The following is a 25693-nucleotide window of genomic DNA, read 5'->3' as shown; positions in this document are numbered from 1 at the left end:
CCCAAACTGCAGGTGAAAAACTTCTTTTATGATGTGGGATACTTTGTTCCACACAGTGATTGGTGTCTTAATACATGAGTTTTGCATTTCCCAAAATGATATGGGGGAGAGCAGTGCAGAAATCACACATTCCTTTTTTTTCCTAGTGTCTCATTCCATCCTTTCAGCTCAGGATTCAAGGATAGGCTCTGGCCTTCACATAAAAGGTATACAGCAGATGGTTTCATCAAAAGGAAAGTAGTGACTTCAGATTCAGTTTGAGAATTTTATTAAAACCATAGGTTTCTGTTCTATACAAAACTGAGGAGATTTTAAAAAAAAAAAAATTAACGACGTTGGAAACAGTGCAATGTAAGTGGCTTGTTGATAAAAATCTCTGAAAGCTATATACAGGATTAATACTACACAACTGTATTAATGTAGAGACTGTCAGCAACTTTGGCAATATATACAAACTACCTTTACACTCATAAATATCTTATTTACAGCTAATAAATAACATTCAAAGCTAAATCATGTTTCCTTATGAAAAGAACCTTCACTATTTTGTATCCAAATTCTAAATGTGTTTGTATTTGATCCTGTATTAAGAGCTGTCCAGATACTTTGCTTCTGAAGAATTTAACTTTTAAGAGAAAATTGCAACAAAATGTTGAATCTATAGGGAATAAATCACTGTATTTATTTTTAGAGGTCTCAAATGCAGTGGCTCAGTACTCAACCCCACCCTCAGTGACTCATCACATCTCTGCTGTAGTTTAATCAAATGTGAAATCAAATGTAAGCAAATTCAGAGCTATTAATATTCCAACATATTGCACTGTTTAAGACTTTTATCCCCAAATATACTAGCAGCTACAGTTGGACATAAGAAACAAATTGTGCAGATAAACACATACATTTTTTTCTTTGCTTTTAAGATGGGATGGCATTGGAGAAATCACCATCTCCATGCTGTCTTGCATATGCAGGAAAAGACTACAACACCCAGCAGCATCAACAGCTAACATTACACTTCTCCAAAGGTCTACCTTCAAGCCCTTTACCTCCCCAGTATTTTGTTTACACTCTAGAAAGTTAAAAGAGGGCTATTGGGCCTTTCAGCACACTAGAAAAATTATATGTTACTTAAAAATGGGGAGGCAGACTGCCTTCAATATACCTATTTTTTTTTAAATTGCAGCATGGCTAATTTAAGTGTTTTACAGAGCACTCCTTCTTGTGGAGCACACAACCAGGCTGCTTTTAATTGGCTCAGCTCCTGCTTCCTGCTGAATTCCATCTCAAGGCAGAAAACTAGGCAGCTCCTAGCACTGCACCACAGCCAAGAAACAAACTGAGGTGGATCTCTGGCAGTCACAATCCCAGTACAGAGAAGTATGAGCATCCTTGTCAGCTATCAAGTGGATTCACTTGCACTGAAAACTGCATACAGCAGCCACGCAGCTGTATGACTGACACTTGGTGTCAGAGAGCAGAGAAACTGTGACAGTTTTGGCATACATGACGCAAGCAAGCAGGGAGAGGGTGGAGGGTGGGGGAAAATATCTGTTTCCTGCATTTTCTCATAGCTCAATTCCTCTGCAGTTCCATTTTCACAGCGTTGAAGGCCAGACAGTTTCATTTGCAATAACTGAAAGCATAGATAAAATATTAAATGTCTGCTAAGACACTGGCATTGCTACCTTCTCCTAGAGCTGTTATTTATTCCAGGGTAAGCGGCACAGAAGTATATAGCTTAACAGATCATACCTATTGCTAAGCAGCACTGGCATCTACCCCCAATTAAATACATTCATAACCACAAACTAAAAAATTCATCCCCATATTAAGTCAGTCCCTGACACCTTCTAGTATTACACACAGCAAAGGTGGTTTTTTTCACATGGGAAACCTACTTATTTGCTAAACACACACTTGAAAAACAATGAACTCTCTCCACTGAAATGCCTGAAAATTCAATTTGTCAAGACACAAAAAAATACTTTCAAATGACTTGCGAAAAGAACAAAAAAACCCACTAATCAAAAAAAATCCAAATCCAAACAAAATAAAACCAGCAAGATAAAATAAAACCAAGTACAGAGCTCTGTTTCTTTTCAATAAATATTTAAAAATTGCCATATAGGATCTGATGTCAAGAAACCTTGTCAAAAGGCACCATGATTAAGCAAAATTACCTATATCTTTTCAGCACTCCAAACTTTGGCAAGTAGTTTTGCAAGTTTCTTTTGTTTTTAACTATTTGGATAATGTATCTTTATGGTTAGTATCTTCATATGCTGAGACTTTTTTACAAGAAGCCTCTAAAATAGCTAGGAATAGCAGGCAAAAATCCAGCAGCGGATAAATATCTCTATATATTTGGTTCTGAACATCCAGTCCACAGGGATGAACAGACTCTTCTCCCCAGTGTGAAAAATCTTTGTTCTTGTCACTTAAGCAGATTCATGAGCAGAATTTTCTTTTGAGGCTCTCTTGGTACTGTGGAGAAAAAAATAAAATACAAAGGTGGTGAGGAAGATGTAAGATACTTGTTCCCTCATGTCTTATTTTTGAGAATTAAGATTTTAAAACTCCCTGCTTAACCGGAAGATAAATTACGTGCTCAGGCTTCTCCTGGCTTCTGCTTGATTTTATGTCAGATACACACACAGAGGTCTCAAGGCCTGTCCAGGTCATTGCCCCAGTGTAATGGCCAGCACATGTGCATTTTTATGCAGAGCTAGATCTCAGTCCAGAAGTGTCCCCATGAGACCATTCACACACAGTAATGGAACTAAAATAAATATAACCACTTCTCTATCTCAGACTTTAGTGGGTAAAGTCCAAAGACTGTCCCCACATCTAATCTGGGTCAGGAAAATTATTGATAAAAATATTAAAGTGCACCTAAAGGCTATTAAACAAAGGCAGAATCTTTGATCCATAGAGATGAAACTCTCAGCAATTCACTCACCCAACAGCTGCCATCAGAAAGCAGTGTGCTAAGAAGAGCACCTTCATATGCCTACTCCACTCCTGTACCAGCCTCCAGATGTGAGGCTGGCCGGTGCGGAGGGAGGGCTCTGAGCTGACCCAGTACGGAAGATTGGATGTTCTGCAGCTACAGGTAAGTGCTGAGACAGAGACATGCATTCCTCTTTGTGCTCGAGCCTTGTCTGTAACCCTCCCTGACAGTCCCTGATACGTGGCCACCGAGGGACTGTGAGAGGCAGTGACTAGCACTTTCTGCTCAGACATGCCAACAACCACACAAGGGCGGTTACCAGAAGAGCAAGCCAAGAGCTTTTAAGCTGCCGAAGTGGCCATAAGCAAACCTCTGGCTAGTCTGAACTGTGATGCTTTTGAAGCCTTGAGAAGACTAGTGCGCAAGTCAATTAAAAGAAAAGTTTAATTACCACTCAAGTGGTAATAAAACAATCTAAAGCCAATAGTGATTACTCGTACCCTCCTCTCTTCCTGTTGATGGGCTGCTCTGAGCATTTCACAAACACTGCTGCCTCTTCTCCCTTACCGAGACGTGAGGTGCCATCTCGAGAACAGAACACCACTCTGTGGAATAAATATTGGAAAAATCACAAGACTGAGCCAAACATCCCTTTTTAATCTTAGAAAGAAGACTGGTGCTTGGAAACAGTCTTTATACTTTGTCACGTGGGGCACTGCTACTTTGCAGGCCTGTGAGAAAGTTATTTTTAAAAGAGAATTCTGTAACAAAAGAAACACTGTGCAAAAACTGGTAAATGAATTATACATGGGCATCAAAGCACAGCCGTAACTTTCACTGATCCTTTGCAAAAAATCTTCCTGTGGCTAAGACAGCAGAAGTCTTATCCCAAAGTCTTTTGGATCTTTATTTACACCAGTCTTTACGGGAGTTTTTTGTCAGGTGAATGAACTTGGAAGAAAGCCATACTCCCTCACATGTGTGCAAACAAAGCAGGTTGCAATTTCCAGAAAGCATGAGTACTCACTTTTCTATTTATCAGTACTTTCCCCACCCCTCTGTTTGTTCAGCTCTGATAACTGCTCTTTGATCAAGTGACTGACCTGTTTATTCAAAGGAGGAACTTATTATTATTTACTATACTACACATAGGACACACATACTCTGTTCCGGGCCCATGTTCTGCAAACAGATCTCATGTTTAGTGAATATGAGTATTTCAAAATATTCATGTCGAAGCACTTCTGTTCAGGCTTTGATGTTTCAACATTCATGCATTAGCAATGGCCTGCAACAGTAATGTGTTTCAGTTTTCATCCACCATTCAGGCATTCGACCCCTAAGAAAATCCAACTTAACTAAGCAACAAATTCTTGTGCAAGCACACTTTGGGAAGGATCTCCAAAAATCTCTATCTAAGCATGCTTTTTGTCACAAAAGCTATGCAAAAGCCTAGCATGAAAAAGGACAAAACACAATCACGGATGCTGGTTCATGGAGAGACTTTCCTGCATATTGTAACTAACCTTAAGTAGATACAATAGTGGGATACAAATTAATTACGAGGAGGAAGACTACAAACTGCAGATCCCAGTGGAAGTAAATGACTGAAGCTGGCTGACACAAATGGTGGTTTGATACCACTGGAGCCCTGATTATCACTAATGCTGCACCTATTTGTAACTGCTTAACATGTTTGTTCCAGTCTGTGAGATACCAGAAATCAGGAAGCACGGTCAATTAGAACCTTATATAGCTTATAACAATCAAAACAATTTACTTTTTCTGAGTTTCCCCTGACTTCATTCTGATTTTCTGGATGTCAAATGTAAAAGGAGTCCACCAGTCTGACCAGCTGAAGAAGGTGTCTTTTTTCCACTGGAGCTTCACCATAAACAGGTCTCCAATATCCACTTCTGTGTATATCAGGAAGGAGAAGGTCTTGTTTGAGGAGACTTCAGGCCTGTGGGAAGAAGAATGAGAACACAAATAAACAAAAAAAACCCACCTGAAATTCTTGGACAGACAAAGAAAATTAAGGAGCAATAGAACCTGGAATTTTTATACTCCAGAGAAGGAATCAAAAACACTTCTACCTTTTGTGGAGGCAAAAGGAAATATCCTTCTGTAGCAAGGCTGGAAAAATCCTGGGACAGTCTGCCAGGCAAGGGCTGTCCTCACCTGTGCTGGTGACTCTCAGAAAAGCCAGAAAACCACCACCCATAACCAGTTTACATTCCTCAGAGCAGAACACAGGTTTTGATGTTTTCCAGCTCCATTCCCTGCCAGCCTGTGTCTAGGGATGTACACACAAACTTCTGCTTATTTGCAGAGCTGTGAAAGCAAATCTCAAGTTTCCCTCAGCTTCTGCACTGAGACCTTCAGACGCATAAGTCTACTTTTAAGAAGATTTAACATGGTATAAAGATACTAAGTAGAAAAAAGAAAGCACTGGAAACACTCTTATTAAGCTGTGTCACAGGTCAGACTTCATGTTTCCATATTTCAGATGTCTTATCAAGAAGAGCTCCTGTAGGAATTGGTGCATTAATTTCCAAAGCAAATGCATCTCCTTGATCAAGGACAAAAGCAGATTCTGGGACTCTGTAAGATTAGTGTAGCTGAAGCCAGAACAAGTTTTTCAGTTGAGACTTTAACAAATTTAGGTAAACTCAACAGTACATTGCAGCTGTTTTTGTAGCTACTCACAGTGTGAAACCGATGTTCTCACTCTTGTCTAGAGTGCCATAGAGAGAGATCAGGAATGGCTGGTCTGTCTTGGTCATGTTAGTCTTTCCAAAGAAATGGATCTTGACCTGGTAATGAAAGACTGAAAGAATACAAAAGAAAATGCCATTAGGAAAACTCAGTCTCCAAAGAGTCAGCTGGTGACAAAACCACCCTGCCTCACCTATGAAAATGCTAGGCTGGAATTTGCCAATTTCACTAAAATGAGTTTATTTCCCTGCAGGTGTCCAGGGAACTATTTTTGCAAGAATGTAAATACTAGCAAGCAAGGAAATCACCATGAAAGAACACCTTTGCAGTTCTTGCAGCTAAACTTTGCACTCAAGCTGCCACTATAATAATCCCAGAGTATGCAGTATCACCTTCAAACCTGCTATTGAAGATCTAAGACTTACTATACTTGACTTGAAACAAGTGAGCTGTGCCCTTCTCTTACAGGAGGCTTGGTAAAAGGAAAAAAAAATTCAAACAACAACACCAAAAACAAAAATCAACCCACTGACACTGCAGGTTAAGCACCAAGTGCCAACAGAACACCAGTCTTGCAGTTGCTCTAACAGTGCAGGAATGTGCCTTTTGATTGCTGGTCCATCACACAATAAGAATACCATGGGGTACAGGCAAAGCTAAGGAGGAAAATAAAGTAGTAAAATCCAACATTATCTTCCTAGCTGTGAGGAAAATATTCTCCTCCCAGTTTTCTCTGGCTTTGTCATTCTCGGACCTCCCACAGCAGCAACTAGAATCAAGAAGTGCTGTGATATTTTAAAGAGGGCTGGTGCTCTTCTAGCAAGTGCACTACCAAAGGCACAAATCTGATGCTTGCATATCTTTAACTAAGATGCTCACCAGACTGTGTTCTGCTGATTATTTCCTCAGCAGAAAGAAGTCATCATTTGGATGAAAAACACTGAAAAAGTTCTAAACCATCAGGCAGCAGAAGTCATCCAACTTTTGCTACTTAGACTCTTTTTACAAAATACCTTTCTTCTTGCACTCTACCCTACACCTTGAGTAAGACAACACTTTTCTCTGAGACTTGCATTCAATGGCAAACTACAGGCCAGCTTCACCCCTGCTCACCACAGGCACCAAAGCAGCAATATTTTCATCTGCAGCACATACCCATGATGACACACAGCTGAGCACAGGTACCAGTCTTGCTCACCAGTAAGCAAGGAGTACCTACCTTTATAAGGCATCTGAGCACGGGTTTTCAGATACATTTTAGTGTTTCTCTTTGTTCTCACTCTGTTGACCTTGTAGCCCAAATTGTTGCAGCGGTTCTTGCGGCAGCTCAGGCAGAGTCCCTTCTCAAAGGCCTCCTTTGTGTTGCAGCGATAGGCCATGCTTGGCTTTTCTTCATTGAGGAGAGAGTCAATGAAGAGGTGGATGGATCGTTCATGGGAGCATTTCACCAGCTGGTCCACATCTTGAAAGAATGAAAATGTGCAATATGTATACATGTGCGCATATAATGATATTAATCCCTAAGCAATACTGTCAACAGGCATGATCCACTATGGCAGAACTGGGCTTTACAGGATGACTTTTAAAAGCACTTGAAAGAACATTTTCCTGTGCCTCTCAGAGCTCTTTCCTTGCAAGACACCTTGCAGGGCCATTAAGTTTTCCCTCAGAATGTTATACTGTTTGTTTCAGAGCAATCTCACCTCCAAGCCCTTTCTCAGCAATCAGACGCAGTGCTTCTCCCAAATTGCAACCGGGCTGGAATCCTCCACCATTGGGATAAATATCAATGTGTCCAACCGGCTTCTGGATCCCAATGCTGCGGTCTGGAGAGCCTCGGGTGTAGGTGTGTAAGACATCCACAAATTCAGCATCATCCGGGGAGAGGCGAGTGAGTTCATCAGCATACTCAAAGGTAGGACCAGCAGGATCCAGCCCTTTATGGGGCAAACCACAAAGAAAAACTGATATTATTGTCTGCCAAAAATACTGACATTGATAACAAATGCCAAACTCAGCTGCCACATTAGTCTAGAATATTGAGTTTTCCTGCAGCCATTACACATGGATCACTTAAATATCATCAATATATACAGGAGAATCAAACGCACTACCTTGAAATGTTGTCACCATTTAAAAAAATAAAAGTGTATGCAAACACATGGAAGGAAGCCCAGCTAACTTCCTCAGAGATGTACCATTTCCAGTGGATGGGAGAAACAAGATCTTAAGTGTTTTCTCAATGTCTTCCTTTTTTGTCAAGAACTGTAGAAGTTCTGTGTGAAGTGTCTGAATATGGAAAAGTCTTGCTGACAACTCCACGGCAGGGGAACATGTGGGAAACATAAATGAGGGCTTCACTGTCTACATACCTAAGGGGAAGGGGATTATTATAGTAAACTGTCAAGCTGCAGCAACACTAACATCAAAAAAGCCCAGAGCTATTCTGCCAGTGAACAAGTACTATCTCCTGTTCAGACAATCACCTGAGAGATGGCTGAAGGGACATGTCTTTTCTGCAGCCCTCGGCTGGGGACAGGCACCTGTGCTGCTCACCCACTGTTAGCTACACTTGGTCTGAGCCGCCTCCCCCTCAGCTGCAAGGGCTTCAGGGGCCAGATGAACTGTTCCCTGTGCTTTTCCCAGGGAACAGTTCATCCTCAGCAACAAGAGCAACTGTGGAGGCATAACAGAGGGCTACTGACGTGTCAGTGATTTGGCAGCCTCAGTGAAAGCAGCAAAGCTGCAACTTAGAGAAAGGAAGGAGAGAGGGACTAGTGCTTTGGCCTCCTGACTTTAATCTGCCACCTCTCAGGACCTGACCTTTCCAGATGTGACGGCTGCCTAGCCCACCTCTCAGCATGCCTGTGGATCTGGGATCACAACCAGGCGCAGGTGAAAGAATAATGAGTGCCAGGAGCTAGGCTCCCTTCTGAATGGTGCTCCCAAGCTCTCTCAGCAACAAAAACACCACAGATGCGCAATTTTCTTAGCCACATTTGCCGACGCAGTCAATTCCTTTGTCAATGAGATCAGTGCTAGTGGCTCAGCTCTCCAGGTGCTGGGCTGTAAACCAACCCCAGAGTGGCCATGCACTCTGCCTTGTCTAGCACATTTCCCAGGCTCCAAAAATCACCTTAAACACACATCTAAGCAGACACAGCAACAGGGAAAATATACGTCTTCCCCAAATTCTCACAGTATTATTTCCTGCCTAGAATATTTCTTGAGACTGTTGTGATAAACTTTGTAGTAATCCACACTGGATCTCTACTGGTTATCTGTCCAGTCTCCCTTTGAGCCCATATAAACTTCTTGCATATACATCATCCCATTGCAAAGAGTTCTGCAGGTACTAAACTTGCTGCAGTAGAATTTACTTCCTGCTCTGTTGCAAGGGCTCCCATCAGCTGCAAGGAATGACTGCCTGGATAAAGAAAACCCACTGAATTTCTTCTGCTGCAAGAGATACTGTGACCTTTGCCAAGCCATGGTTTGGTCAGTCTCCACCACAACTCCCAAAATTACTTCTTTATCAGGACCAACTCACTCATTTCTTGTAAAAAAAAAGCAAATAAAGGTTTTTCACTCACCACCCTTGTTATTTTCTGAATCTTTTTCCAGTTCTACCCCAGAAATATCAGTCCTGCTGTTTCATTAAATCATGAATACATAACCAATCATGAATACAGAACCATTGCCAGCAAGCAGCAATTATTCTGGTGCTTTTTCAGTGGAACATAATATTTCAGTATGGAAGAGATGCAACTCTACAGTCACAGGTGGTCTTACCAGTAATTCTGTTCACCTTCTTTTTGGTCAGATTCCCAGCAATCCCAGCAGCATGGGCACCTAGACTGTACCCCAGCAAGTGGAGATTGTTGAGAGGATAATTGAATTGCTCCTGCAGAAGAGAACAATTTGTTTAAAGTTTGAAACAAAGCAAAAAAACATAAGACACAAAATAAATTATATACAATTATCATAATTTTGTGCCATTGTCAATTTATTAATATAACTAATTTATAGCCAAAATCAAAACTGAGAGGAATGCAAAATAAAGGACAGAACGCAAGGCTGTTTATTTCATAAAGGTTTTCAGCCACCCTCTGCCCACCAATTTCTGGATCTCCTAAGGCAGGGCACATTTCCAAGGACTGGCTTCTGTATAATATATATAGGAAACTGTCTTTCACAGCCACCTCTCACAGAGCCCTCAGAAATACTCTGGGCCCACAGGACCCCACAGACCACAAGGTAAAGTCTCTGGAATGCAGTACAAAAGGCCTCTGAGTAGGAGACAGACCAAAGCTGGAATTTTACCAGTCCAGCAAAACTACTCTCTGCAAGAGTTTAACTCCATCTACCCAACAGGAGATGATTAACACAGCTGCATCATTGCTGTTTTGTCTCCTGACATTAGGTAGAACATGAGACGTGTCTCCATGTCTTACCTCCATCCAGTCAATAAACGTGGCCACATCCTTTCCCACCAGCCTGGTGTACGCAGCTGACACCGGGTAGTGCTGCTGAGCTCGAACCAGCCAGTCCACCACAATGACGTTTGAGTCAGGCTCCCTCTTGTACAGAGCATCCACCAGCTTCGGGACCCAACTTTCATACATCCCTGTCACCTGTTGGTTTTGGTGATTTTAATTAAAATAGGATATATATTAATACATCTTTGACACGCTTCTGCACAGTGTATCAGAAGTGTGGCTAAAAGGGAGATTCCTCCCACTTTGTCTTACCGTCCACCCGTGGATCACCACAAAGGTTTTACTGGTATGATTGAAGTTACACTGTGCCAGGCTGTCCACCTGCCCAGGAACCAGGTAGCACACATCCTCATCGGGCTCTGCAGGCGTCCGTAAGGAAAACTTGCTCTCGATTCCCTCAAAATTGTTTTTGCCTTCTGCTACAAGAGCACAAAAAACATAGCAGTGTTTTAGGACAACTAGGACAGAGTCAGAAGGCACAGGTGCAATGTTGGAGAGACACTGAACAGTCATGAAACAGGATGGATGGTTTTCATTTCCTGCAGCACTCAATGGACACACAACAGCCGTGTAAAGAGGAAATCGAAGGGTGAAAATTCCTCCCCTTCCAAGGTCCTGCTAAAGCAGTAAGAATCTGCTGAGCTGTCAGAGAGGTATGAACACATTTTGAGAGTCAGTATTTTCCTCATTACATTAAGCAGGAAACTTCTTAAGTATCACAAGAGTAGAGAAAACTGCACATGACAGTCATAGACAAGTCATCCAGGAAAGCAGAGAGTTACCACCATATTATTACATATTTTGGTGGTGCATCTTCCACATCACCTCACCAATAATCACTGCCTAACAAGGTTTTTTATAACTCCACGCAGTTGCAGTGCATTAAAAGCTGTCAAGTCACCACTGTTTTACAAAATACTTGTTTTAAGTTTTGACCAACAAGCAGCAGGTGAAGAGATCAGACACCCATCACAGAAACTGAACTAGCAAACCAGCAGTCTATTTTGGAGTACATTTTCAGATCATCTGATAACCTACAGAAAATAAGCTGCAGAAAAATATCTTCCTCTTCCTGAAGCAGAGGGAAGGACGGTGGGGAAGGAGGTGCTGATCCTGTACTGCTGCTAACAAAGTACGTTGTGGCCTACAAAGATCACTCCCCCCAAATTCCAGCTTCAAAATTTAAGTACTCATTTTCCTGTCAAGACAGAGAAGTGGCTTTAGGCCTCATACTCACCATTTCCTTTGGGAAGAAACTTAAATATCTCCTCTTTTTATGTCTGATTCAACTCCTAAATTCCTCTATGTACAGCCCACCCTGTAATAAACTTTTCAAAACCCAGGCCCCAGTTTGGCAACTTGAGTTAGGCAAATATTGATTGTCTGTTTTTCAAGTGCAGCTGAACTTAGGCCAGCTCTGTGCTGCTCAGCATTGTCTTTCCTGGCATCAAGACCACAAAGTTTCACAAACTCCTAAACACACATTAATGAATGGCTCTGAGCCACCACAGGGAACACAAATGGACAAGACAAGGACCTTATGCTAGGCATGCAAAACAGATTTCCTCTCCCTTTTCCCATTGCAGAAGAGGTTTTCTATGATAATTGGTAGATTTGCATTTCCTGCATACAGTTGTGCTGCATTGCTCAGGAGATAAATAACTAACATTTCATTTTTTTCTAAAACAGTTTTTCTGGTCTTCTCATTCAAGCTACCATACACAACAGGGTACTGACTTATGCCTGGCCTCACCTCAGGGAGCTCTAAAAAGTCTGCAAAATTCTTGCTGTGCTCAGAGGGTCACAAGAAATCAGGGTCTAACCTCCCTCACCATGTCTAAAACCAGCACAGAGCCTTGCAACAAATGCTTATGTAGCAGTCTCAGAGAAACTTGTCAGCCACAATCAATGGCTTAAAATTGCCCAAGTTCAGCAGGATTTCTCACCTGTCAAAGCACAAGCAGGAAAGCAAGAACCATTCACTGAACAGAGGCAGTACTCAGCTTTAGGCTTTGACCTTGACTGTGCTAGTCTGGCCAGCTAATCCAGGATAATTACACTGAGGTGCCCCTTCCTGCCTCCTTCCTCCTAAAGAAAGGTGTTTTTCATAGCCCTTACCCGTCCTTATACCAGTACAAGCATTCACATAATCATAACATTTTACCCACAAATGAAAGCTAAATTTATTTTTATTTTTAAAACTAACCAAATGTTTGCACTTTTTCTCTACTTCTGCATGTTCAAAATTTGTTTTTGTCACTAACTATATAAAACTAACGGTATAAAACACTTTTTTGAAAAAAAATCTTTAGACCTATATTATTTACTTTTTAGCTAGAAAAAGAAAAGTCCCGAAGGCTGGTTGGTTAAATATCAGCTATAACTATTCACTCAGCTGTGAATCAGTAAAACTTTGAAAGGAACAAGAACAGCTTTCAATTGTAAGGCATACAATGCTAGGACTTTCAATTATGTATATTCCCTCCTAGCACAGGAAGGCGAAAAAGAATAGTGCACCTGCTCACTAGTTAATAGTGCTTCCTTTCATACCTAGATATCATTTCCCTTCTGGATTAAATTTATCTGATAATCATCCAAAATCTAAATTACATTGATATCCTGTCTTGTAGTGTGTTTTCAATTACAAACACACACTAGAATTTGCATGTAAGTTCAGACCACAGCTCTTTTGAAAACAAGCTCACAGGAAATTTACATTTCAAAGTGTACTATACTTAAGGGTACACTTGGAAAAGGGCACAAAGCTTAGAAAGATTGCAGTACCGTGGCACCTGCCACTGAAGAAATGCTAAGTGCTTCACACGTATTTGCGTGTTTTAATCTAAAAATCTTTGATGGGGATTTGAGAAGAAAATCACTGAGATACAGTCACCACCAAGAAAGAAGCAGCTGCAAGGCAACAGCCCATGAGTTAGGGAAACGGCAGGCAGCCACTTTTCTCATTTAACTATGTTGTATGAGGATTAGAAAGTCAGAAGAAATTACTGTTATCATCTTATGCCCACAAAAAGTGTCATGTTATCTTATGTCCACATATGGTCAGTTCCCAGCAGGCAAGATAGCCTTTGGATGAGGGAAGTGTGCGTGTTGTGGAGTTTATTACAGACTCCTTCACGGTGTTCTCATCAAGAAGCTTTCCTCAAAATTTGCCTAAATTTGTCTTTGCAAATTCTAGACAGCTCTGAGCAGAAGATATCTTGTCTACCCCTAATGATGTGCTGCACACATGCTGCAGTACCCCCTCACATCCCAGCTTCTGCAGAATACAGGAACACAGTCTGTACACACTCATGACACAGAACAACACCTACATCGACCATGCTTTAAACCAGAAGCAGGGAAGTTCAGCATATCACTTCAGAAAACAAGCATTTCCCACTTCTGCTTTCATACATCATTGTATTTCTTGGTCTATTAAAAAAATTATTCAGAACCAAACTTAGACTTTTGCCACAGACCTTTTCCTCTGAGATTTAAAGGAAAAAGTCTCCTTGAATCATGTCCTGAGCCAGTGAACCACTGGGCCTCCTTCTTACAGTCTTACACAAAGAAGTGGAAAGACATCCAATGTACACACTCACCACAGTTAATGTTTTAACTCAAGTTAATTAAACCGCAGAAGACCCTAAAATAGGTCGTTTTCAGCACGTTTCTGAAAGGTGGACAGAAATTTATCTGAATTAAGGTTGCATTTTTCATAATGTAGATACAGAAATCAGATATCAAGAAATATACATACATCCATGTTGAGACACTGAAGCAGCTTTTTATGACAAGAATGCAAGTCCCATTTCTAAACAAGGCCTTTGAATAAAACAGACTGGAAGTAAACACATGCAGACAAAAAGAAATCCATGCTTTTGCTAAAAACTACTCTTTCCCAGACATAGTTCAGCAAAGGCACAAAGGCATGTGTTGTGCATTACCAAAGATTCCAGGCACACAGTTACAAATATAAGCACCTGTTGCAAAATAAAGTTTTGGGTCTACTGATATGTGCTCACAGTTAGCATGACCTACAAAGGGATTATTTAGGGAACTGAAGCAGAATTAAGAATTAAATTACCAATTCCAGATAGAAGCTGGCTTTTCAGGCCACATCACTAAATCTTAACCATTTTGTCATGCCACACAAAGTCTTCTGATGCTTTTCTTACACCCCTACTTGCACAACATGAGTTTCCATATTTAAAAAAAAAAAAAAAAAAAAAAAAAGAGAGTCCTGTGCAGCAAGGTATTGAAAACCTGACAGAACGCAAAGAAAGTTGAGAGGGATGGGGTGGGGAGGGGGAAGCTTACAAACTGGGAAGTCAGTAGTCTTGTTTTCCTGTCCAAAGTTTGTGACACTTTGGACTTGCAACTCATGAAATTCTGTTCAGTTAGGGACTCCTATCAATTATCAATTTGAAAGCATCCCACTAACTTTAGGCATTCTGACACACCAATCAAGAGAATTCAGTCTCAAGTTTCTTTCACAGGAAGCCCAGGATAACTTGGCTGGATTGTGAAACTGTTTACCACTGGTCAGCTGGGTGGAGAATGTGAGCCTTGAGGAAGCAACAACATCTGGAATATTAATCAAAAGTTAAATTGCTCACATCACACAGGTTGCCAAAATATGATAACAATGCACTTGCCAGAATGAATGCACTTAAGCTATGGTTTTAAAAATGGAATCTTTGATAAACAACAATTTCCTAGCATTATACACTCAGAAATGGAAATAGTATTATCTGGGTGCAAAGATCCTAGAAATTATACTGCTAAACTGTGTCTTCTATAACCCACAGAGACATGCATGCACACGCGTGCACAGCAGCAAACATCTGCACATAACATCAAACATTTACCAGCTGTAGTGAACTGGGTTAAATCTTCCCTTGGCAGATAGTCAGCATTATGAACAGGCATCAATCAGTCATACTGAATTCCTAAGAGTTCTGAAGCTAACTCACAGCCAGCTGTAGCAAAGGGTCTCTATCACAGAAACTGTTATCGTTTAATTTGATCTACCCTACAAACTGAAAGCAGACTACTGTGTGTTGCAATCCCAGTAAACCTACCTCACGAGTCAGGTTATTGTTTAACCTTGCTGCAAAAATATTACAACTTCATGTTTATTTATGTATTCCTCAATGGCAGAGCCCTGAGAGTACGTTCTGCTTCACTTCCCAAGTGGGGCCAATGGAAAGAGCAACACCTTTGGAAAGCTAGTGGGCATAAGTTCAGAAAGTAAGTAAGAAGCTCAAGTTTTGCAGCTGGCAAACTGCTGCTCTCTCACTGTACACAGGGGTGCCCACCCCTCTCTGTGGTACTCCCTGACTAATCTTTACTCAGCTGCAGCTTGGACACTCACTGGGACACTTCAATCCAGCAGATATCTAGCCATCCTCACTCCTTCTGGAATATCTGCAATTAGCTGAAGACAAAATGCAACCACTGTCAGACTTTGCAGTAACACAGAGGTAAGGATGCATGAGAAAGTCCTATCATGCAAGTACTTCTGTACAGAGGAGATTCCAGCAAACTTTTAGGAGTGCTGGTGATCATGCTAATCTCCAGCACAACTTGAGGCCTGAGAGCCTCACCTCTGTGCCTTCTCAGAAATGCATTGTTTCTCAAAAGGCCATGTCACAGCTGTCCTGGTATGTCTATCCCAAACACAAACTATAGAAAAAGCCAGCAGCACCTACCACACAACAGTGTAAATATGCTGACTCTGGATTTACACTGGTAAAAATAAGGACCTGGATGTATTTCTAGCATTGTTTTTATCTTTTCCTGGAACATCAATGTTTTCTTCATCTAGAAAGTCTTTTTCTATGTTGTTTTTTAAAGACTCTGGATTCTTGGAGGGCTGGATCATGTGTTTTTTGTGGTTTCAAAAAACTTTTACTGTGGTGTGCATGGAAAAGTGTGGAAATAAAAGCTTGAATTTCTTTAGGATGAGCACACAACCTGCTTTCATATAACCTATTCCTAAGAAGAAATAATGAAATTATTGGTAAGTCTGTGGCAAATCAGTTCCTGCAGGGATGAAAGCTTTCTCCGAGAAAGCAGTTATTTTATTGTATAGAACTTGGATACTGTGATGAAAATTAGTTTTGATTGTGTCTGATGGCACAAGATTGGATTCAAAGCTAGAATACATTCCTTTCTCTGTACCCTAGCACCCCATCCTCTTACTTTTGAATACTTCCCTTCAGCTTACTTGTACACAAAGAAGTAACAAAGGCACCCACAGCAGAAAAAAACAGCAGTTTATATATTCCAGTTTAGGATCACAAAGCAGCTCTAGGAGCTACAGCCAAACTTTCTTCTAAGGCCAGAAACTTTTAAAGACAGATATTATGCGTGGAGATCAGTATAAGAAAGTTCAGCTGTGACAGGGCTCTGCTAACAATATTTTAAGGCCTTTTTTTAAGCTTGAGGAGTCTCCTAAAGCTAGTGATTTGTTCATAACAGTTTCAATTACACTGTGATTAATTGAGAGAGTATTAGTAAAAATCTAGCACCCTTTGCACATCTTCCACTTCCTGTAGCTTGGACAGGATGCCTATGCACAAATGCAGGTACAACAGGCAGAGTGTAAACACAGCCATAAGTGAACCCAGAGAAAGTAAATCACTCTGTTCACTTTTCCCCTAGTGGATCGTGCTCATTACAGGCTTAACTACATCCAAGAACTGTGCGAAGCTGGGATGCTGGGATGGAGGAGTCCCACAGAGGAGGGAGCCGAGGGACCTTACCGTGGTGCTACTGCTGTGCAAATCCCTTGCTGTGGCAAGGGACTCTCGGAAGCCACCTTGTCTCTGGGAAAAAAACACATCCCAAACCTCAACAGGTCGCGCCACCAGCCCGGCAGGTTGTGCCTGAGTTTCGGCTGGGGAACAGCTCCAGGTCTCTCCTAACAGGATGGAGGTTCCCCCAGTGTCGCTCTCCAGCGCCTTCCAAGCCCACTCCGCGACACCAGGTCCCGCAGCATCCCAAGCTCCCCGCCACAGCTTCACAAAGGAAAGATTGCAAACTGCCCTTTCCCGCCACGCCGGCAGCGCTTCCCCCAAGCCCGCATTCCCAAAAGCAACAGGCAGCCCGTGTCCCGGGACTCACCGCCGAGAGCGGGCACGCAGCGCAGGCAGAGGCACACGGCGGCCAGGAACGCCTCCCTCCACATCTCGCCTCCTGCCGCGGGCACGGAACTTTCGGCGCGAAAAGAAAAACAAAAACAAAAACAATTTTAAAAATTAAAAGTAAGTACTTTTTTTTTTCGATCTAAAAACTTACGAGAACTAAAACAGAAGTGCGGCGCCGAAGCGCAGAGATGGACAGGGCTGCCCGAGGAGCGCCCAGCACGGCCGACACCGCTCCCGCCCGCCCTTATGTCCCGGGCAATATGCAAATATGTAAATAAATATGCAAATATGCAAACAACCCTGAGCGCCCATTGGGCGAGCGCCGAGGGGCGGGGCGGGGCCGGCGCTGCCCGGGCCGGGAGGGGCGCGGGGCGGGCTCGGCTCGGCTCGGGTTCGGGTTCGGGTTCGGGCTCGGGTTCGGGTTCGGACTCGGACTCGGACTCGGACTCGGGCTCGGGTTCGGACTCGGGTTCGGACTCGGGTTCGGGCTCAGTTCGGGTTCGGGCTCGGACTCGGGCTCGGGCTCGGGCTCGGGTTCGGGTTCGGCCTCGGTTCGGGTTCGGGTTTGGGCTCGGCGCTCCCGCAGGGCGCGGGATGGAGCGCAGCGCAATGGGGCTGGATGGAACGGCACGGCCCAGCTCGGCACGGCGTGCACAGGGCCCTTGGCTCCGAGCCCTCCTTGGGCCTGGCTCCCACAGCCCTCCCAGAGCCCTCTGGGCAGCGCTGACCCAGAACGCGGCCCCTAGGTCCTTACTGCCTGTGGAGACCTAGCTCTGCTGTGCCTCTGGTGGGATCTTCCTTCCCATTCCTGCTTTTGCACCAGTAACCAGCAGCTAACTGCATTTTCTGTGCAGTGCTTGCAAGGGGCCTTCTGCTGTTCCCTTGAAAAATCTTTGTCAAGACCTTGTTTTGCCAGCACTCGAGGGGATACAAGTTTGGAGAAAAAATTAATTTACTGGAGATTGCATCTGTGCTCCTGAGAAATAAAAAATTGATTCCTTGAGATCTTCAACTCTCTCTGCCCTCCTCTCAGAAATGTGCTCTGAGATCTGCATTGGCAGCCACTGGGTGAAAGATCAGTTATGTAAGGACATTAATTTAATAACAATACCAGTTTTCATTTCATTGTACAGTTTGTTGCCAAAGGCGCAGCTTCATAAAGAAGCTTATTACACAGGGAATGAGGACTCCCTGGGTTTTGCAATGGGAAGCAAATGGGATTCACCTTAAGGGTAACAGATCTTTCTCATACCAGACACCTTAGGAGACTAAGACATATGTAGTTTATATTAGTGAGATTGTTCAATAAGAGATTGCGGAATTGTAGAGGTAGTACTGGGTCACCTTTCCAACTTTAGGTTCCAGTAAAAGACCAGTAAGATCTGTAAGTGAGAGTACATTTTCCCCCAAGACACAACTAGAGTTTCCTCCATCAGCAATCCCTATTTATATCCAAAAGGCATCAGAAGAATTTAGCGAGGGTACAAACTGCTCATGCTGAGACTTTTCGAGACAACTGAGTGGCAGGAAGAGGAGGGGGCTAGCACAGTGAGTGAGGCAGGGAGAGAGGCTGGGAATCCAAACTGGGGATTGGAGATGAAGAGGCAGGAGAGACCAGCCTTCCTCCCCAGAGGATGGTGATGATGTGAGCAGGGAAAAATATGATTTATGCTGCAGCTTGCTAAGTACTGAGCATATCCTCTGACACACAGTGTTTGAGACCCTCTTGTCAAAACAATAGCAAGAATTTTTTCATGTCTTTCTTTTCCTCAAGTGTGGACTGAACAATGCATTTCTCTTGATCTAATTTGCTTGAAACTCTATAGCACAATTTCCTCCTCAGAAATCAGCCTGACTCTATCTCAGATCCTTCCTAGAAAATTTCATTCCCTGATGGCAGCATAAGGCAAACTAAAAGAACAAACACTTTGAGGCAGGCTGCTGTTAGGAAGACTGTCAGGTCACCCTAATCACAGGTGATGCTACCTACCTACCCAGCAGAGCAAAACAGAATATGAAGTCTCCTGATTTGCACAACTACATCCGTGCCTATTCCAGGAAAAAGAGAAAAAAAGAAAAAAGCTTACAATATTACATGTTAAATTAATTTTGTGGGGAAAGAAGTAAATTTTAACTGCTTATAGGATCAGGTAGAAAGGAGTAGTGTCAATGCTTGGCACACCAGCCCTGGATAGATTACTGGCTCTGTCTGTAAACCCACGAGCTTTAATCAGACTTACAGTTAACTCCCAATATAGTTTGTGAAACCCATCAATAGCAAGGGCAGCAGCAGATTTAAAAAGAATGAAATCTAATTTGTTACACTGAAAAGGCTTGTTTGCATAATTTTTTCTTCATGCCCATGCCTCACTTTAAGACATAGTTACATATTTAAGAAAGGGTTATGCAAAGTGTCCAACAAATTACCCAAAAAAAACCCAAAAAACAAACAAACAAAAAAAAAAACCCACAAAAAAACCCAAACCTGAAACAAGACCTTTCAAGTGATGAAAGACGGGGGAAGGGGTTAATTCTAACTTCTTGGATCTTGAACAAATTGCCTAAGTCTGTTGTAAATTCAGATGTAAAACAATCTGAAATAGATGGAACACAGCACATTTTCCAACATTTAATAAATAACTATTTTTTCCTTGCAGATAATAATGATTAGATGGAAAAGAAGCTTCATGGCATCAACTCAACGTGCTTCAGTGCCATCATTAACTGGACTTGAGTTCCTTTTCCTCTGTGAAATACATAATCCCAGATGGGAAAGCAAAGCTTCGTCTGTAAAACGGAGCTTGATTTATAGTATTCATGGACTCCAAAGTGGGTAGAAGGTACTAAAGTGAGAGCTAAAATACATTCCTTCTAATAAGGACTGGGGAAAGCCTGGACAATGAAGAGAGAAGTTGCATAACTAGACTGGTACTTACCCCTGGAGACCCTGTAGAAGGTTAAAGTGAAGACAAGCCCAGAAGTGTCTCCAGCACAACATGGGTGGCATTGTGGTGCAGCTGTGCTAAACCCCCAGCAAACTCACTGGCCCCACACAACAACAGGCAAGGGGAGAACCAACCAGAAAATTTCATTTCCACAACAATGCTCCAAAGACAGCTTGAAGCACAACGAGAAGGGAAGGGGGTTGACACAACATGACACTGAATGTTTTCGTGCAGCTTTCACATAAAAGATTTTATAACTGAGGGTGAGAAGTCTTCCAACAAAAGTATCTGCTTAGAAACAAGCAGAAAACATTCTGGTCTCCCTCTGACTAGGAAATAAAAGTAAGAAGACTTCTTTTCTTTTTTTCTTTTTTCTTTCCTTTCTGTAAATATTTGAATTTTTTTCTTTCTCCACCCAGAAGAAAAACAGTGAAAATAAAGCCAAAACCTCAGCATAAGCTTCCAGATTATTTCTGTACTAATATGTTCAAAGAAACAAACAGAAAGGATCTTTTTCTTCTACTTTTGTTCAAAGATATCGGTGAAATGTTTTTTTAAAATGTATTTTTCTGAAAATCAGCTGTTTTCAATGAAACTCCAGTTTGAGAATAAAAAAAATTACTCCTCCCTGCTTGTTTCAATAACCACTAACTGGGCTACAGTTACTTTACATGCAGCAGAAGTCCTCTTATCCTGAGCCTCTTTGCTTCAAGTAAGTAGCAGCACAGCATCAAGACACCCAGGGGCTTGAGGGTGACTATTGAGCCTGTCCCACCTACCCTCATCAGCAGGCCCTTTTTGTGGCTCAATATTTGCCTGTGTTCCCACACTGCCAGTGAGCGAGGACCTTTCAGCAGGGGCAGGGACAGCCAGTGACAGGCAGGAGTGCAGGCAGGTGGGAGCTACAGCAGCACCAAAGCCTGTGTGTGGTGGTTATCCAGAATCTCCCTAAATGGGCAGATGGGGAAGATGGCAGCAGGAACAACCTGGGTGTCTGCTTAGGAACATAATATGTATGCCTTCACTGGCGCCTGTGAGTACATGAAGGAGCCCAGCTGAAGGCATAGAAATAAAGGGAGCTATGCAGCAGCTGCAGCTCTCTCTGCAATAGACAGGACACCTGTTCCTCCTGCTAACTTTTCTGTTTCTCAGAGAGGTTCTTCTAGTCTTCGGTGTCACATAGGAAACAAGAGGAGGCTTGTGTAAAACAGCCCTTAGCTGTTATGTCTTGCCATATTTGTCCATTCTATTGCTGTGATATCACTTGCTGTTCTGTTCCCAGGTTGTCTTATCTCACAGACAAGGTCCTCTCACTGATTAGCACAAGGATTCATTCCTCTTCATCCCACTCCAGTGCACTATGAAAGCTACTAATTCATTTTTAAAAAATAGAGATATGGAATAGAGCAGGATGCCTTGCTCTGGTAGTGAGTTGCAGATCCGGTTGTGGAGTAACCTCGCGCTGTGATTTTCTCAACTGCTCTTTAATTAATTATCACACTAATTGCAGTGCCTGCCAAAGTCAGCTAGCTGTCTTGCCAGACACATCTTTCAAAATGCAATGCCAAGGGAGAGACATTCCAGCAGCCTGTTTGGGGTGGCGTGTAGGGGAGTGTAGTCCAAGTCCCCCATTCATTGGCCATGGGGCTGGTGTTCTGACCAGCTGTGGTCTCCCCTCGCTGTTCCTCACGTGGCTCCCAAGTCCTGCCTGCAGTAGGTTAAAGATGACGTTGTCTGAAACTTTTGTGAGGTTACGAAAATGTGCAAGGGCATAGGGGATAAGGAGACAGAGAAGAGATTTTGCCTGACTAAAAGTGCTCAGTACTAGCAGTGCACAGGTGTCTGTAAGGGCAGAAGCAAGTTCCTGCATTTTGCCAGCAGTGTGCCTAGTGAAGAGACTTCAGCATCCCCATTCTCTCATGTTCTTGTCCTGCAATTTGCTACATCTATATCTCTAACTCTGGGAAGAGAGCCTTCTCACTCAGGTCTCAGCCTGGCAGTCTGTGCTCCTGCTTGCCAAGGGGAGAGTGAGTAGGATTAGAGAGCAATGTGCAGCAACACCACCGTGGGAAAATGAATCTGTCATTTCAGTCGCAAGGAATGTACCAGGGAGGAGAATCCACTTCTCTGGCCTCTGGGCTATCCAACAAGGGAGAGAATAATTGCAGGCTCTCTGCTCTTCCTTTATTTCACTCTACAAGGGTGACAGATGGTGTGTGGTGCAGCCAAGGCTGGATTCCAACTTGTATCTCCTTTGGTAGCTTGCAACTTACTGAGAACAGATTCATCCTTGGGCTGACATTTCCATCTCATCCCAAAAGGGATTTGTTTTAATTTTCATTTAAAGTTTCAGCTGACTTAGCATTGCTTCTCTGTAATTTTGCAACTGGTAAATAAAAACGCCCCCTTGGCTCAACACTGCTGCTGTGGACATCCAAGCCCAGTGCTCATGGAGTGAGGGGTGTGCTCCCCAAAGGACAGTTCAGCCTGCCTGAAGTCACAGCACATTCATGCAGTACCTCCGGGAACTGCAGAGAAATCCTGCAGTGATTTTGTGCCCCTAGCCTTTATAGGTATCAATTTTGCTTCTCATGGAGCTTTAAAAGATTTCAGGCAAAGCTGAGCTCAGTTAGTGATTTGCCTTCAAACTATGACCAGAAAACAGGCTGAGTTTACATACACACAGTAAAATTTCCCTGTCTGATCTATTCTATTTGCCATAAGTAAGCAAACAAGAAATAGTATTTATTTCCACCTACTTCTTTCTACTTACTTTGCATTACTTCACTATCTTGACAAGTATTCTGACATTTTCAGGAACACATGTAGCTGTGGTCACTGCCCCAGAGATACTCCTGCCAAAACTAAGACATGGCAACAGAGAGGACACACAAAGAGGAGAAGGGGAGAGGAAGAACAAGGGCAGCAACAATAAGATCTCACTCTTCATCCATCAACTCCAAACACAATACAAACTATGGGAGAAACCTGAAAAATGGCAGACCTGAGTCCCTGGGCATGGAGGTCTTCAGATCCCACAGACAGGATTCTCCAGATTGGAAAATCACATTTTCCCTGGGGACCTTTTTTTTAAGGGACAGTTTGTGAGGGAAATACATCAACTTGGCCTTCAGGGCACCAAATGATGGCATGATTGTCATCTACAGCCACAAATCTGGCAAAGTTTTTTCAGTTTTTAAGGTTGCAAAGTGCTCAGTTTGTCACATTTACTGCGCAAGTCACAAGCCTGTGAAGACTTGAAGACATTGCCACACAACACGCCACAGAAAAGGCGTGTTTCCAGATCCTGCTGGAGTCCAGGGGCACCAGCTCTGTGCACCAAGGGCAGCCTTGGAAGCAGGAAGTACAGCCAGTCCACTTCAGGGTCCTCTCCACCAGCCAGAGCAGACACAGAGTAGATGGAAACTTGGCTGGTTTGATGGTCTCTGACACCACCTTCCTCCTGACTCACTGCGGCTGTGCCTCAGTGCTCCCGTGGGATCCTAGCAGCAGTGGGGATCCGAGTAGGAGGAAACCACCCTCTGCAGCCAGTCCCCAGGGCCATGTGTAAGCATCTTACAGAAGAGTGAGAAGCTGAGGCACCAAAGGTTGAAAAGGCTTGCCCCAAAGCTGTGTACAAAGTGAGGTGCATAAAGAAAACCAAAGCACAGACTGCCCTCAGCAGGGCAGGCCCTCCACTTGATGTCCTAAGGGATGTAAAACCAGAAAAAAAAAAAAAAAAAAAAAAAGGAAAAGAAGGAAAAGTATTTTCTGCTTCCATCTCCTCTGGAAGACACAGATATCAGACTCCACCACTAGTTTAATCTCCTCCACACTCCCATCTCCTAGAGAGTCTTGGGTAACTTTTGTTTTCACATACAATGGTGAAAAGTAGTCATGTATATTTACACATGAGTCTGCAGTTGTGCAGATGCTAGGACATCAAACAAAAATGGTTATTCTTATACACCTTCCTGTTTTCCTGCTATGGCAGCCACCTGACAAAATGTCCCTGTGTTTAAAGTTATAAAGAGGCCATTCAAGGGATCACTAAAAGGCTTAGATATCTCCAAGGATCAGACTCCAGGCATGAATTAGGTAATGGTCACATTAGCAGAGCCTGTTTTTCCAAGGCAGCTGATAACATTGTAACTACCAAACTGTGACATAAATTTGCCCCAGGAAACAAGCAACTCTGTGGGTTGTTTCAAATTACTTATCCTGGGGGAATTTTAAGAATTCCTGTTAAATAATAAGGGACATGTGAACTTGATTTTCGATATGTCTGATGCCATGAGAACTCTATGAATGCAGATCTTTTAATTTATTGGTTCCTTTGTTATTGTTATTATTTCTTCCTCAAATTTTCCAGTGTTAGGATTTAAAGTTGTTCACATCCTTAGGTATTATTTTATATTGGTGTAAGAACTGAGGCTTCCAGTCCATTGCACGCAGGAACCTAAAAATGCATTTTTCGACCTAAGGCAAACAAAAAGAACTTTTTTTACCTAAAACTCATGGGTAAATAAAATCACATTAAGTTCCCAGTGAACACAGTGAGAGGACTCAGACAACTGTGGTGGGGCTGTGGAAGCAGTGCAAACTCGCTTTGACTCAGTAGAAGGTCCCAGGAATGTGTCTACTTTGCTGTTGGAAGTGGACCCTCGCACCAGCCACTCACCAGCCCCCCAGACCAAAGCTGAGCTTTTGCTGGGCACAGGAGCACACCAGAGGTTAGGTGCTGCCTCAGCCAGCTCAGCCACGGTGCACCAAGGCCTCTGTGCTGGAGCTAGGCTCTTCCTCTCCAGGGAAAAGAAATTATTAACTCTCCACTGCTGATTTATATGTTTCTCCAAGCACTTTCCTGAGGTGTTCTTGAGGCCACTTTAATGTAAACCTGACAAAATTTTCTTTTGAACAAAATTTCCCACAGACTACCAAACAGCCTCAGCCTTCTTGGTGCTCAGTCTTACTGCTCAGCTCCCGTTGGGTGCCTTAACTTGCCTCCAGTCCAGGACCAAACAAGCACTTTCACATCCAGGAGCGGTAACACAGATTTTTATGCAAAAGGCACTTTGTATGTCATCCACATTCTCACACTGATCCGAACAGAGCTGTCCTTTTTCCAAGGAAATCTGCATTTACCAGTCACTCTGGAGATGCTTGGCTGCTTGATGCTTAAGCACCCTGAAGACCAAAATGAGGACTCTCTTCAGTAGCAGTCTTGACCTAGATGTGATCCTGAGTTCAGCTCTTGGAAATGTCACTAAACCTATGCTAAATGCTGCTGCAGAAAACGTGATGAGAGGCTGGGAATGGGATTACACTGCCCCTTCCCACTGGAGAGGCTGGCTGTACATGGACCCAGCTCATGCAAGCCTTGTGGTGATCCACCACAAGGAGAAGCAGAGGTGCATGCAACTGTAG

The 25693-nt window shown here is 42.9% G+C and overlaps 1 protein-coding gene across 4 annotated transcripts in view; it reads right to left on the bottom strand.

The window, feature by feature from the left end:
- Nucleotides 1-251: 251 nt before the first annotated feature.
- Nucleotides 252-25693, bottom strand: part of LPL (lipoprotein lipase) — a 29330-nt gene continuing 3888 nt past the window's right edge. Inside the window, exons 2-11 of one of the 4 annotated variants that reach the window (XM_064403724.1) lie at nt 17299-17387; nt 10420-10583; nt 10123-10302; nt 9461-9572; nt 7372-7605; nt 6888-7130; nt 5660-5780; nt 4731-4913; nt 3451-3555; nt 252-2484 (exon numbers count right to left, since the gene is read on the bottom strand). In XM_064403724.1, coding sequence (XP_064259794.1) covers nt 2439-2484; nt 3451-3555; nt 4731-4913; nt 5660-5780; nt 6888-7130; nt 7372-7605; nt 9461-9572; nt 10123-10302; nt 10420-10583; nt 17299-17362 — 1452 coding nt within the window. In that variant the 5' untranslated portion in view covers nt 17363-17387 and the 3' untranslated portion in view covers nt 252-2438. Of the gene's footprint in view, nt 2485-3450; nt 3556-4730; nt 4914-5659; nt 5781-6887; nt 7131-7371; nt 7606-9460; nt 9573-10122; nt 10303-10419; nt 10587-17298; nt 17537-25693 lie in introns of those variants that run through there. The other 3 variants (XM_064403722.1, XM_064403723.1, XM_064403721.1) reach the window with 3 other exon arrangements.

Source organism: Passer domesticus, chromosome Z (genome assembly GCF_036417665.1).
Source record: "Passer domesticus isolate bPasDom1 chromosome Z, bPasDom1.hap1, whole genome shotgun sequence".
Lineage (NCBI taxonomy): Eukaryota > Metazoa > Chordata > Aves > Passeriformes > Passeridae > Passer > Passer domesticus.
The sequence above is the reverse complement of the archived record's forward strand: the minus strand, read 5'-3'. Positions and strand labels throughout refer to the sequence as shown.